The 15613-nt window shown below is 38.5% G+C and overlaps 1 protein-coding gene across 1 annotated transcript in view; it reads right to left on the reverse strand.

Moving 5' to 3' along the window:
• Positions 1–2335: 2335 nt before the first annotated feature.
• LOC307169642 (uncharacterized protein) overlaps positions 2336–15613 on the reverse strand; it is a gene marked incomplete at both ends in the record, with an annotated part of 160440 nt that continues 147162 nt past the window's right edge. The window contains one exon of the mRNA XM_079890370.1: positions 2336–2673. Within this exon, the coding sequence (XP_079746496.1) occupies positions 2336–2673 (338 nt within the window). The remainder of the gene's footprint in view (positions 2674–15613) is intronic.

The raw sequence follows: 15613 nt of genomic DNA on the forward strand, positions 1-15613 counted from the left end.
TTCTCCTTCCTACAAGAGCTGTTGGATAAGGGCAGATCCCCTTCCACGCTCAAAGTGTATGTGGCGGCTATTTCAGCGTTCTTTGGTTCAACGCTGGGTCAGTCGCTGGGAAGGAATGATTTAGTCATCCGCTTCCTCAGGGGAGCTAGGAGACTGAATCCGCCCAGACCTCCTTCAGTTCCTTTGTGGGACCTTTCTACGGTCCTGGCGGCCATGAAAGGTGCCCCTTTCGAGCCTATCCAGTCTATTAGCCTCAAACACTTGTCTTTCAAAACAGTGTTTTTGATGGCTCTCGCTTCAGTGAAGCGCATAGGCGACCTGCACGCGCTCTCTGTGAGCCCGGCGTGCTTGGAGTTTGGTCCTAATGACTCTAAAGTCATACTCAAACCTAAGCACGGCTATGTGCCGAAATCCCTCAACACGCCTTTTCGGGCTCAGGTCATTTCCCTGGCTGCCCTGCCGGCATCGAGTGAGGAAGGGGACTCGAGTTTTCTTTGCCCTGTTAGGGCTTTAAGAGCTTATATGTCCCGCTCTGCTGTCTTCAGACAGACAGAGCAGCTCTTTGTCTCGTTCAGTGGACGTTCCAAAGGAATGGCTGTTTCGAAACAAAGTCTATCCAGATGGATAGTTGACGCCATAGCGCTGGCGTATACTGCCAAGGGCATTCCATGCCCTTTGGGAGTCAGAGCGCACTCTACGAGAAGCGTTGCTTCTTCGTGGGCTTGGTCCAGCGGGATTTCCCTACAGAATATATGTACGGCGGCAGGCTGGGCCTCGCCGTCTACATTTATCAGGTTTTATAACCTAGAGGTTCCCGCCTTGCAGGCTAAGCTTTTGTCGGTGTAATCCGTTCAGCCGTCTAGTCAGACCGCTGAAACTCATGCGCTATGCGCTACCGACTATCTTGGGCAGAACTGTGTAAGACCCACATTTTCCGCATTAGTTCAGGTTCCCTACCCTGTCTATGTGATGTTATACTTGCGTCTGTGGACATGTCTATTCTACGACGCTACAGTTTAGGGAATTAAGGCTCCCACCCTTATTCCCTGACTCTGTGTGAGTCAATCTGGTGATTATGCACTGTATGCCTGAAATAGCTTCCGGTGATCAGTGTTTTTTATCCCAGCACGCACGGCGTTTTGCAAGGGGTTCCCGTAGCGTTTTGATAAAACGCAGTACGAGAGGACTCTCGTAAGAGAACGTACTCGGTTACTAACGTAACCTCGGTTCTCTCTAGAAGAGGGAACGAGTACTGCGTTCTCTGCCGTGCGTACGGTTCACTCTGGTTCGCTTCGGCGATCAAAATCAAGTGAGTCAGCCTTCTCGAGCTCCTTTTATAGAGGTAAGCCACGCCCGTTTCGGCGGGAAGTGGCGAGGAGGGCGCGAAGCGCCCTCATTGGCCTGATGTCATCTCAGGCCTCACTCGATAGGCTTAAGCAGTTGCCGCAGAGCAGCCAATGAGCGAGCAAGCCGTCTCGCCATAGCTGTCTGCTGTACATACGTGAAAAACGTGAAGGAAAAACTTTTTTATTAATCGTTGATGTGTAACGTATCCTCAGTGTGCAAAAATAAAAAGCTTTTGTGTGGAGATACAGTAGTTCATCATATTTGCTCCTGGCCATTGCTTGCATGACATTCATTTCTGAGTGAGCTTTATGAGTTTTAAAACACTATGACAAGGTGTGAAAGGGACAACTTATCGGCACTACAAAAGTTAGAGGCTTTTCTCATGGTCAGTTTTCAGTGTTTTTAGAAGCCTATATGGATTAAAGGAGAACTCCGATTAAACTAGTAATCGACTGTTGAGTTCACGCGCGTGATCATAGGTAACTAAACCTTTGCGCGTGAACTCGACAATCGACTACTGCACTTCGACCGAAAACAGGATGTAAATACAGGTATTTGCGCTGGCTGAAATAACATAATTTTTATCCATATCTTTCACATCTGCTGCAGTCAGATTCACTGTGTTCACTCTGAAGGAATCACTCACATTTTCTGTGCACTTGTAATGACACATCAAGGATGTTAAGAGGCTAAAAGCAGGTTTAGTACTTGCCCTATTGAAGTCAACAGGGTGCAAATTTTAAAAATAGAATAACTCGGTGTAGGCAACACCGATTTTTGTCGTTGTTCTCTGTACTGACAGCACTCCAAATGTACAAAAAAATGAGCTCAATGTTAAAATTGACCGGAGTTCTCCTTTAATATTTAAAATGGAAATACAGTGTCATAGAGAAATTTCAAAGATCACAAAAAAATGTTGTAGTATCAAGAAGAATTATAACAATAAAATGCTACTTCTGTGATATATAATAGAGTGAGCTGTATTTCTCTACTCACCATAGACAGTAACAGTGAATCTGTGTTTAGTCTCTGAACTGCTGCGGCTGATCTTAACTTCATAAACTCCAGCATCTTCAGTTCTGATGTTCATGATGGTCAGAGATCCAGTCTTCTCATCCAGCTTCAGTCTGTCTCTGAATCTCCCATCAAGATTATCATAGATCGTATTTCTCACTCCATCAGTTTTAGCTATAAGAGACCCGTAAGTTCCAAATGTCCACATTATCTCTTCACCTCTCTGTATTTCAGTGAGACTAGAGTTTAGAGTGACTGAATCTCCCTCCATCACTGACACTGACTTCACTGCATCTGTGTCAGCAAACACTCCTGAAGAACACACAGAAACAGTCTCTCAGTCACACATTCAACTTTAAGTTGTTTTAATGAAGCTTTAACTGAAGTTTGAAGGAGTTTTGAAATCATTAAAAAAATTGAGAAGGTATAAAGATAGAAATGAAAAAAGATGGAAACGGTGGAGAACAGTTATCTGAAACGCTTCTTATATTGTACATTTTTTATTTTAGTGTTCAGTTTAATATTTTAGAAATTAATTCAACAGTGAGGTGGAACTGAAGTTCATCAGAGCTCCACATAAACAATATGCGACTGTAAAAAAATGATAAACTTGTCTAACTTACCAACCAGACAGCAACAGCACAGACAGCAAAAAGCAAATGTGTGAAACATTTCCAACAGTTCAGCGGGTCTGAAATAGTTCCAGTCAGTCTAAAAACATGTGAGTGTCTGCAGTAAAGATGTGTGGAAAACAAGTGTTGACAATCTTAACTATTCGCTAACTTCCTCCAGACTGAATTAGGCCACGCCCCTGCCTCCAAACACACGCCCTCTCTCTGAAACCCCGCCCCCAAATGTTGTGTTGTGTGTGTCTGTACATCATTAGGTGATGTTGGTTTTGTCAGATCTGTTAAAGATTAATCTCAGCAGTTGCTTCACTATGAAAGTGAGTCATATTCATGCTAAGAATAGTTTAAAATCAACTAATTGACTTATTTCATATTGCTTTTCAAAAATTTAACAAATGTTTCCATTTGTCACATTTCTGACTTTCTGAAATTTGAATATGAATATACAAGGTCTAAGATCCCAAGCTAATGGGACACTAATCACCATTATGGCGACTTCAAAACAAATACAGTGGTAAACAATTACATTTCTTACATAGACACACACTGAAAAAAAAAAAAAAAAAAAAAAAATCCATTAGCAGTACAGGGTGCCAAACGTTTACCATTAATGAAAAAAAAAACATCAGCTGAAGTAACATGTTTAGACTGAAACTGTAAAAATAGTATAAACTATACAATAACATGCTTAAATTGTAATAAAAATGTCATGTATATGAATTAATTTTACAGTTATCTTTATGATTATGTAGATGATGTTAATAATTTCACATTATTGATATTGTTGACATTATTGATTACATACAGTGTAATTAGATGTGTAATTAATCAGATAATATGAAGTATCTCAATAACACATTTAGACACACACACAGTCATCAAGGATCAGCGGATGAATCTCAACAATGTTGTGGTTCATCTTGGAACTGGTTTACAACTCTTTACAACTGGTTTACAACAACTTTGTGATTTTTCTGGAGTCCTTATGGAGAAAATGAATGTGAAACATTGCTCTGTCACTGTTTCACTCTTTTCCCTCAATGAACGTTTGTGTGATATGACCATTCTTTACACTGTCTGTGTGCAATAAACTGTTTAAATGCTATTAATGGTCATTATTTGAGCAAATTATACCCTATCATACCCCCAGAACACTATACAGATATACAGCATGTGTCACATGGGATCATCATGTGATACTTGTGCATCTTTTAAAAAGAAAAGCTTGATACTGATCACTATTCACTGCCAGCATGGACAAGTGCGAGCGGGACATTTTTTTTCTTTTGTGGACCATAAAAGTAAGAAGTGGACAACATTAGAACAACACCAGGGTGAATAATATATGACTTCATTTTCACTTCAGGATGAAGAATCCCTTTCAGTGCAAGTGGTTGGACTTTTATTTCGGACAATAGATGACGCTCTATGCTGTGGTGTGCACAGTTTGTTTAAAGAAGAAAGAGTTTATCTGGATACCATAACTAGTCAGTCCCTTCTGTTGAATGTTGTAACCAAACCATTATGTGGACAAAAGCAAGGTCATACATTAACAATCATTCATTAATAATAATGTTGTAGATTTACCCAGTAACAGATTTGTTGGAGGCTCTTTAAAAGTGTTACCTTGCCTTCTGGAAGTAGTTTCAATATAGAGTGATTAGTCACATGACATTATAACTCATTATCACACTAAACATCCACAACAAAACTCATCAATCACAAAACAAATCACAGTATTTACATTTTTAATTAAATGTGTAGTAACTGCATTTGTCCTTTGGACTGCAGCACTGCTTCGTTATACTGGGACAAAAGAGAAAAGTCTACAGTTTGTTAACAGCTTTGCTACTCTCTGTAACTCCCCAAAACGGATGAAAAAAAATAAAAAAATAAACAAGCATCAGACATCTGCATGATAAAATAAATGTTTAAACAGTAAATCATATAATGCAATTCATCTTAAAGCTACTCCCGTGATTGAAACAGGATATGTGTTTCATGAGAAGAGTGCAGGATCTGAAGCCTAGGTGTGAACATCAAGAATAGCTTTTCTGACTCTAGCACTGTCTGCAGCATCACAGCATAATTATATCATGTCCAGTGAGCTGCGCATGCCTATTAATCAATTCATATTTCACAGACACAAAATGTATAGGCAGTAAGATCTTACAGTTTGGTTTGAGATCTGTTTTTCTTTTTTCCCAAAATCAACATTTGATTCAGTATTTCACAGGTAAAACTGTTTTGTGTAAACAGGAATTCAAACTTTGAAATGAATATTGGCAGAACATAAAAAGACAAACACACTCCTATACATCAAAACATGCACTGACACACATGAACAACAAACGTCCATACCAGATCAAAACTAGTTAGCACATCCTTTGTAATTGAAAAGGTTTAGTGCCAAAATATGGTTATTGTAACCCAGGTCACTAGAGAGATTCTGTTGACGTAAGGAGAGAGAGAGAGGGAAAAAAAAGACTAACACTTGTGAATATATAAAACAATTAGTTTATTAATATCTGTGGGGAAAGAAAAAAATTAGAACGTTTAAGATTCTAAGAGAAAATAAGAAAATGCATAAAATAAAATAATAAAACTCATTTAGAAAAGTTATCCAATTTAGCAAGACAAAGATTGGTTCAATTCAACGAGTGGGAGTTAGCCCCGCCTTAACCCTCTGATGGTCTTCGTTTAGCAGTCACACTGGGGGCCTTCCCGGTCATAAATGACCGGACACCTAAAAATGAAACTTCCTCCATCCCAGTAAAAACCAATGCAATTTATTTTTGTTCTATAATATTTATTCTTTTTAATTTAGAATTTTGAGACAATTTGATTGAACTTATTAATATTTATGAGAATAATGATTTTTTTTTTTATTTTTTTTTTTTTTATTCTATGCAGTATTTTCGGGTAAAATAGAGACTAGGCTTTCAGAAAAATAAAAAAATAAAAAAAATTAATCAATTTATTAAACATAAAATTAAATAAAACATGTTATTGCATGGGTTTACCAGATGCCTGTATAGCTCTAAATGGAGATGTTTGTGAATTCTAGTTGTTTTTGGACCAAAGTACTTACTTTTAAGATGTGGATTGAATGTATTTTTTTAGAAATTCTCAAATAATACTTTTTGCCAAGGTTTATAACATTTTATTAATTATTATTTTAATAATTTTAATAATTATTATATTAATTATAATACATATATTAATTATAATTATTAATTATGTTATGTTTTTCACTATTGATGTTTTAGAGCTTCACCCCTTCATTGCTGAGCACTTTTTTTCTGCATCGTGGCTGATTTGTAGAGAATTTTTGTGTTTTTGTCAATTTCCCATTCATTTCCTATGGGGGTCATTTTTGACCGAAGACCACAAGTGTGACTATTTTTTTTATGACCACTTAGCATGCTCGGATCATGAACTCAATTTTTTTGTGTGTTCACATACCTAATGCCAGAAAAGTCACCAAGTTTCGTAACATTCTGATGAAGCTGTGATTTTTAAAAATTCAAAACAGATTTTTGTAATCTGAATTTATTGGTGTGTATAAACGTGTGTTTGTATGTGTGTGTGTGTGTGTGGGTGGGTGTGAATTTTTTGCACTCTTGATGTTGTAGAGTGTCACCCCTTTACTGCGGTGTACTTTTTTTTAGAATCGTGGCCGATTTGTAGATTGTACAGACAAAAATTCAGAGAATTTTTGTGTTTTTGTAAATTTCCCATTAATTTCCTATGGGTCGGTCATTTTTGACCGAAGACCACGAGTGTGACTCTTTTTGTTTACGACCACTTAGCATGCTCGGATCATGACCTCAATTTTTTTTTTTGTATTCACATACCTAATGCCAGAAAAGTCACCAAGTTTCATAACCTTCCGATGAAGCTGTGATTTTTAAAATTTCAAAACAGAAAATTATTCGGGAAATGACCGAGGACCATCAGAGGGTTAATAGATGGACTCAGGGCAAGGGTGATGCAAGATTAGGGATGGCTGAGTTGGGAGGAATGAGGTGTGATCCGGGAGGTGCAGGAAGTGACGTGGATGAAGAAAATGAGATTGAGGTAGACACGGGTAACGAGGGAAATTCAAACAACGAAGAATGGAGGATAGTGAATCGGAAAAAAAATGAAAAGAAAGCAGAGAGAATCTGATGGAGATAAGGGAGATGAACAACAAAGTTCAGAAATTAAAGTTATTCTGCGATTTCAATCTCCTTGTACATCAAATCCCTTGAAGGTTAGTGATGCTATTCACAAGCTGGTAGGTGACGTGCGGTTTGTTAAAACCTTACGAGATGGGAATCTACTGGTTATATGTAGAAATATAGTACAGCAGCATGGATTAATGAAATGTAAATCATTGCTTGGGAAAGAGGTTAAGCCACAAGTATGGGAAGATAGAGGGAAGGTTATGGGTGTAATATCTGGAGTGTCGACTGAGATAACTGAAGAAGAAATCAGGGTTAATATCAGAGGAGTGCGAGTAACGAGAGTTAAAGGGTCATTTCACCCATTTGAACATTGTTTTTTATTTAAAGTGGGTCATATATGTAGTCGAAATGTAAAATAATTTTTGAATTTGGTGCCTTCGTGAACGAGAAAAGACAAAAAATAACTTCAGAACGCATTTGTATGAAAGACAACAACTCCCACAATGCACCACATTGCACAGCTCCGCAAGCCACTCCCACTAATCCAGAAAGCGCATATCTGCCTATAAGAGAAATCACTCTTCCGTCTACAAGGCTAGCTACTACCAGAGCTTGAAATTCATTTCAATTTCACACAAAATGTCTAGTTAGTTGGCGAACTCATATAGTGCATTACTCCTCGTTTGTATTTCTTTCGAAAAGGTGAATTATTGCATGGTACCTGGATGTTCAGTCAGAACATATGCGGTGCGAAACTAGGATAGTTCTCAACACAAACGTCCGTGTCCTCGTCTGATTCAGAGATTTCGTCCAGGAGAAATTGTCATCGTTGAAATTCTTTGCCGCAGACGGACTCTATCTCTGTGTTCGTAGCGGTTCGTAGCTGCATTGTGAGATCACCGGCGCCACCGGTCCGCCCTAACCCGAGCCAGTCCGGGCTCCTCGTCCGCGGCAGGCAGGTCTTCTGCCTCGGCTGCTCTTCGCTATAATGCAGCTTGTAAAGGTAGCCACAAACACCTGATTCAAGCATCAGACTTCCGAAATCCTCTTCTTCTATATCATATTGAGCACTCTCCTCCGCTATTGTCATAACTTTACATCTGTCTCCACAGCGCCTGTTAGCTTAGCTTCAAACAAGATGGAGGATATTGCTTTCAGTTTCAGAGAGTAAAGTCCCACCCACTGATCTGTAATAGGTCTGTAGCGTGAGCGCGCCCCACCCTGGGAAAGATGAGAAACTAAGCTGTGTCCCAATGTGAAGGCTGCATCCTTCGAAGGACTGAAGACTTCAAGGATGCAGCCTATTCCTCCTCCGAAGGACGCACCATGTAGCCTCCGTAGGATTTCCTAATTGCGCAGCCAGGTGTTCCCGATTACCGCTCCAGGCGCCAAGCAACGGTGCGAGAGTATGCTGCCATCCTGACAATTCATTTGATATGCTATGGAGCCAGAACTGGCTATTGTAATTTTTATGTTTTATATTTTACTGGAGGAAATGGTATTAAGGATGTTTCAGGTCATACTTTCGGCTTAGCCGAAGATTCAAATGTTTATTTATATCTTACCTTGATGCGATTTTGTAGGCTAGTGTATTATTTTTATTATGCACATAAATGGACCATGGTAAATATATTTACACATATTTTTAACCCCATTTGAATATAAACAGTTGAGTGCGGATGTTACTCCCGCTCTTCATCGGCAGCTGTCAGTCACTGTTGCTAGGCGACAAGAACAATCCTCCGTAGGCTAGACCGGTCCGAGCGCTTCAGATGCGCCCTTTGAAATGGGACGGAGCTGTAGTTAGCAACAATTTGTTAATATTGTGACAATAGGCCTACATTTTGTTACTTTAATTTTCAAAATAACCAGTGGTGGTAAGGAACTACATACTTCGTTAATACTCGAAGTAATTTTCCCACACGGGACAGCAACACTATAAAACTGTTATTTTACAATATGATGCATTGTTTTACATTAAACTACACAAAAGTATATAGTTTAAATGTATCAACCTTGAAAATATTATTAAGTAAAATGCAACATGCAGTAATAGAAATGCAGAATTCCTTTACTTTTACTCTTGATGCCTTAAGTACATTAGAGTATGCAAGATAATGAAAAAAAATTGCTTAACTAAGGTTTAAAATAAAAATAAAATATGACTAGTAGTTTTTCGCCAATTTGGTATTAGTGGTTATTAAAAGTACTTTAGTGTAATAAAGTATCTCAATATTTATTCCATGAGTCAGCCCTGCAAACCTGTTGGTAGACAACTTAGTGGATAGTGTAAATATGCAGTCAAACACACTGGAGACCGTCCCAGATGATGTCCCACCAGCAGGAGGCCTTACCAGGGTCTCTATTGTGCAGCCCATCTCGGTCCAGCAGCACACCAGGGTCTCCCACTCAGCCGAATAAAAGTCTACATCATTTTTCTTATTTTATGTACTGTAAATTTAAATGTTTATGTTTAATTTGATATGTTTAACGTATGTTGTAAATAGTTGGGGGGAAAAAAGGTATAGAAGAATTTGTTTCATGTAGAAATTATGACTATCATTACAAAAATAAACAATGTCCAGAGCAATGAATTCTCTTTTATTTACACATTTAAAGTTGCATAAAAATAAATGTACAGATTTTTTTTTTCCTTTTAAAAAATATAGGTGAAAAAAAAGTTAAACAAGATTATATACTGTATATATATATATATTTCTCAATCATTCTTTCAAGAAGAGAAAACAGCCTGTCCATCCTCTCCCTACTCTCCTGTGCTCTCCTCGCCTCTGCAGTCCCATGTCTTCTCTAATCAAGTCCAAAAACTCGTCCTCTCCATCTCGCCTTCTTCGTGGTGCTGGTGCTGATGCTGGTGCTACTGGTGCTGGTGCTGCCTCTGGCTCCTCCTCTTCTTGTCACACACTGCTGAACTCGGCCCTGGTGTGTCCTCAGGGATTGAGGCGATGAGGACAGGGGGGTTGGTGCAATGCCTCTGTCCCAACACCTCATCCATGAGGACAAACCAGGGCCAAGTTTCAGCAGTGGGTTTCCCACTCACACCCTCTCCTGTCCCAGGACACGTGCAATCTAAGGCAGAGCAAATTAACCACGGCTTGTTAACAACAACAGCACAATACAACAGCACAATACATTTCAGCAAAGATGTGTGTATTAATTTTCTTATGTATATAAAACTATATACCCATATAAAAATGGGTCTGGGGAATGTAACTCCCATACAGGCACAAAATAATATATATATATATTATTTTGTGCCTGTATGGGAGTTAGATTCCCCAGACCCATTTTTCACTGAACTGTTCTAAAAAAGCAGAAAAGGGTAACGTTACTTAACACAGGGGTGCAATCTTAAGTGCATTGTTAACACTGCAAATTATGACACATCAATACCAATTTAGACCAACAGTAAAAACCAAATTTGGGGGTTGGTTGTTTTAGGCTTTATAGGGTGAGTGATATTTCTTATAATACACAAGTGAGATAGACTAGTGCAAATATTACAAATAGGTCGTTAACTTTATTACCACAAGTTTTGCCTAAAACTACCTGACAAATGAAGCCATGCAATGATGACGAAGGAGTTAAGATGAAGTTTATAATAAACTTTAACTGTGGTTTCGCTAGCTATTTGAGTAAATGAAAACAAAATACTTACATTTAAATGTGAATTTGCTGTCCACCACCGATCTCTAGTCTCGGCCGCCGGCCTGTCGTCAACGGCGCGCAATGACTTATGGGGTAGAATAGGCCGCCAAGTGTCCATTTATGTATCCTTCTTTTCACGGGGAAACGAAGGGCGCATTTGGCGTCGCTTTTGAATCAGGGTAGCCTTCGTCGCGGCGCGATGACGCAACCGTCCTTCGAATACGGCCTTCGCAGGAATTGGGACAGCCTTCATCGAGCCGCGGTGACGCAATCGGCCTTCAAATGCGACCTTCCAAGGATGCAGCCTTTGAATTGGGGGATTCATAAATTTTGGGGCATCTCGCCCGGGGGGAGGGGTTACGTTCTGCGTCACTTCTCTCATGCGGGTTCTCGTCGACCAGGGTCAGCGCGCACACAGGCAGGCACAGAACTAGCTAGCGAACCTAGGTCATAAATCTAATATGTTTTTTACAACACGTTTTTTGATGGAAAAGTGATGTTTAATTTCCATAGTCTTTGTTTAGTGAACGAAAGCGAAATCAGGAATTGCGGTCTTTCAGTTTGTTTATCGTTGCCTAGCTACCAAGGGTTGTACAAGATGTGCTGTAGCCTTAATTATTTACAATGGCCAAGTCGCGTTTCATATTAACAGGTGAATAGGCTTCGCTCAGTTTATTAAATACATCCAACCTGAAATGTCTCTTACAAACTATGAAGGGACAATGAATCAATACACTGACATGGCAATGCTAGACAGATAGTCTACTTTGTTTGCACAGTCCTACCGTGATTTTGTCACTCTTCTCTTCACTCCTAGACCTGCGTCTGGTGACAGCGGGGAAACTTTTACCTCGATAAAGTTAGGCCTACTTATTGTATTGCAGAAAAGAAAAGTAAACTTCCAGTAAACTCCAGTTAACCAGTTCATGTTTCTTCTTTAGGTGATTCAAGCAGTAACGACTAATTAGACTCAATACTGCTATTACAGGTGGAATTATGAAATAGAAACAGGCCTTAATGCAAGATTTTAAGCATGTCAATACACAATAAATAGAACATTTAAATAATAAATTAATCAATAAGTCAGGACAGCCCATTCATGCAGGTAGTGAAATAGTTAAATCAAATACAAATACACAGTAAAAAAAAAAAAGGTTGTTAACCTTAACCCATTATCAAGTCAATTAAAAAATATATTTCATGGTGTGCATGGTGTGTTAATTGTTTGTGTATGTGTTTTTTTGTTTGTAATTTTTTTTTTGTAATGCAATGTTTTCAACATAGGGAAATATATACAGCATTTGTCAAATTGTCCCTTAACCCCCCACCCCCAATCCCTTACCAACAACACATGGATCAGCATTAGTCAGCAGAGTACAAATACATGTGTGAAGTAATCATACAAAATAAACACACACAAAAAAAAGAAAGAAACAAAAAAAGAAAGAAAAAAAAACACCATACACAAACAATTAACACACCATGCACACCATGAAATATATTTTTAATTGATAACGGGTTAAGGTTAACAACCTTAACCTTACTGTGTATTTGTATTTGATTTAACTATTTCACTACCTGCATGAATGGGCTGTCCTGACTTATTGATTAATTTATCAATTAAATGTTCTATTTATTGTGTATTGACATGCTTAAAATCTTGCATTAAGGCCTGTTTCTATTTCATAATTCCACCTGTAATAGCAGTATTGAGTCTAATTAGTCGTTACTGCTTGAATCACCTAAAGAAGAAACATGAACTGGTTAACTGGAGTTTACTGGAAGTTTACTTTTCTTTTCTGCAATACAATAAGTAGGCCTAACTTTATCGAGGTAAAAGTTTCCCCGCTGTCACCAGACGCAGGTCTAGGAGTGAAGAGAAGAGTGACAAAATCACGGTAGGACTGTGCAAACAAAGTAGACTATCTGTCTAGCATTGCCATGTCAGTGTATTGATTCATTGTCCCATCATAGTTTGTAAGAGACATTTCAGGTTGGATGTATTTAATAAACTGAGCGAAGCCTATTCATCTGTTAATATGAAACGCGACTTGGCCATTGTAAATAATTAAGGCTACAGCACATCTTGTACAACCTAAATGGTTAGCGCTTTTCCCAAATATCCCTTTTCATAAGGTATGGACAGTGCCAAACAATTTTTGTTTCATAATAAAATAGAAGAAATCCATTTAAAAAATATTCACCGTTATTACCCTTGTAATAAATATCTAAGTAAATTTTACTGTAATATTTCCCCACTATGCTATTTTTGCCAAGAGGAGGAAGAATCTATTTTACACTTATTTTACTTATGTTCTTATACTAAACAATTTTGGCTTCAAATTTCAGCTTCCATATTTCTTGCATTTCATCAGTTATGTAATATTTCTGTCAGTAAGGTTATTTTTCACTCTGATGTCTCTGAAAATAAAAAGCTAGATGATATATTAAACTTTTTCTGTATGATGGGAAAATACCATATTCACAAAGCAAGATACCTTAAATTCAAACCTAGTTGCAAAATTTTTGCTTATGATTTACAGTTATTATTGTCTTCACTTCAAAAAATCCCCTCCAATAAAAAAGCTTTGAAAACATCCTGTATGTAAATTGTAATTGTATTTTATTTACTGCTATTATTTACTTTCATTTTCTCTGTATCCCCACATGTTCATGTTCATTGTTTTGTGTTATTTCCATTGTATTGATTTATATTGTAATGCAATAAAAAAAACAATAAAAAAAAAAACATCTTGTACAACCCTTGGTAGCTAGGCAACGATAAACAAACTGAAAGACCGCAATTCCTGATTTCGCTTTCGTTCACTAAACAAAGACTATGGAAATTAAACACCACTTTTCCATCAAAAACGTTTTGTAAAAACATAACTTATTAGATTTAAGACCTAGGTTCGCTAGCTAGTTCTATGCCTGCCTGTGTGCGCTATGGTGCGCGCTGACCCTGGTCGACGAGAACCCGCATTAGAGATGTGACGCAGGACGTAACCCCGCCCCCCGGGCGAGATGCCCCAAAATTTATGAGTCCCTTTGAATTGGGACGTCCTTCGTCGCGCCGCTGTGACGTTTTGTCTCGCCGCGGTGACGCAATCGGCCTTCAAATACGGCCATCCGGCCTTCAAATACGGCCTTCGAAGGACGCAGCCTTCACTTTGGGACACAGCTCTAGTGTCTGTAGTCTTAACAGAAATCCCCCCCTCTAACACTTCCTCCTACAATGACGCAAAATGACGATTTTTGCGTCATTGTAGGAGGAAGTGTAAGAGGTAAATAACAGATTTTTCCCATCTCAGGGGAAAATGAGAGAGTGTTGCACGACCATTCAATAGTATGACTGGGTTTCTAACAATGCAAAGCTTAATGCAAATGGGTGAAGTGTCCCTTTAAACGTTTACCTTTCACAAGAGATGGTGTTAAGGGGCCTAGCCTATCTGTATTGTTGACTCTAGAGGAAGACAAAATCCCTGAAAGAATCAGAATTGGGTATGTCAGCTATATAGTAAGGCCATATATCCCTCCCCCAATGAGATGCTTTAAATGCCAGCGTTTTGGGCACATTGCAGCAGCTTGTAAGAGTAAACTCCGTTGTGCTAAATGCGGAGGGGAACATGAATACGGGAAATGTGAGAGGGGAGTTAAAATCAAGTGTTGTAATTGTGGAGGAGAGCATAGTGCTGCCTACAAAGGATGTGATGCACATAAAAAAGCGGTTCAGATTCAGAACGTGAAGGTAAAAGAAAAGCTTACATACGTTGAGGCAATTAGAAAGGTAAAATCTAATGACAACAATAGTAGATCAGCACCTGTGACTCAACCACCAGTTCAAAGCATAGATAAATGCTGCAATGTTACCAAGGATACACTTATAGTGGAAAAGAGAAAGTTTGTAGCGTTCATGGTAGAAATCATTAACTGCTCTGCCCAAGCATGTAGCCGAACAGAGAGAACTAAAATAATTGCAAAAGCGGCAGAAAAGTACTTGGAAATGGAAGAGATGTCAGTAGAGATTATTAATGCAACACTTATAACGGGGATATCAGATACACAATCAACATGTGGTGGTGGAGATTAATGATGCTAACCATTCTACAGTGGAATGCGAGGAGTCTAATTGCAAATGGACAAGAACTAAAACAGCATATTCAGGAGCAATCAGTTAAACCTAACATTATTTGCATTCAGGAATCCTGGCTAAAACCCTCACTTGAATTTACATTGTATGGCTATACAGCAGTGCGTAAGGATAGAACCCTTGCTATGGGTGGTGGAGTTGTCACCTTCATCCAACATGGTATTAACTATAGAACTATCAACAGTAGTGAAGAGCTTGAGGTAATTATAATTGAGGCATGGGTCAACAAAATTAAAAATAGAATAATAAACTTTTATAATCCTTGTCAAAAAATAACTAGGGACATGTTGGAGAGTGTATGTGATGTGGAAAATTCCAAAGTTATAGTATGTGGAGATTTTAATGCATATAATACTCTATGGGGATGTGCTACAACAGATAGAGATGGGTATATCATTGAGGAGTTTATGGATGATAATCAGTTAGTGTGTCTAAATGATGGAAGAGGCACTAGGTATGATGTAGCTCATGGTGTAGAATCTGCAATTGATCTTACTTTTGTGTCGCAACAACTAGCAGGTACTTGCACATGGGATGTGAGCAGTGACAATGCAATGGGCAGTGATCATTATCCTATCTGGGTTAAAATAAGGAGTCAAAACATTAGTTTTGAAGAAAATTGGATTTCAAGATGGAGA

This window comes from Squalius cephalus (assembly GCF_949319135.1).
Source record: "Squalius cephalus genome assembly, chromosome: 13".
Taxonomy (NCBI): Eukaryota; Metazoa; Chordata; class Actinopteri; order Cypriniformes; family Leuciscidae; genus Squalius; species Squalius cephalus.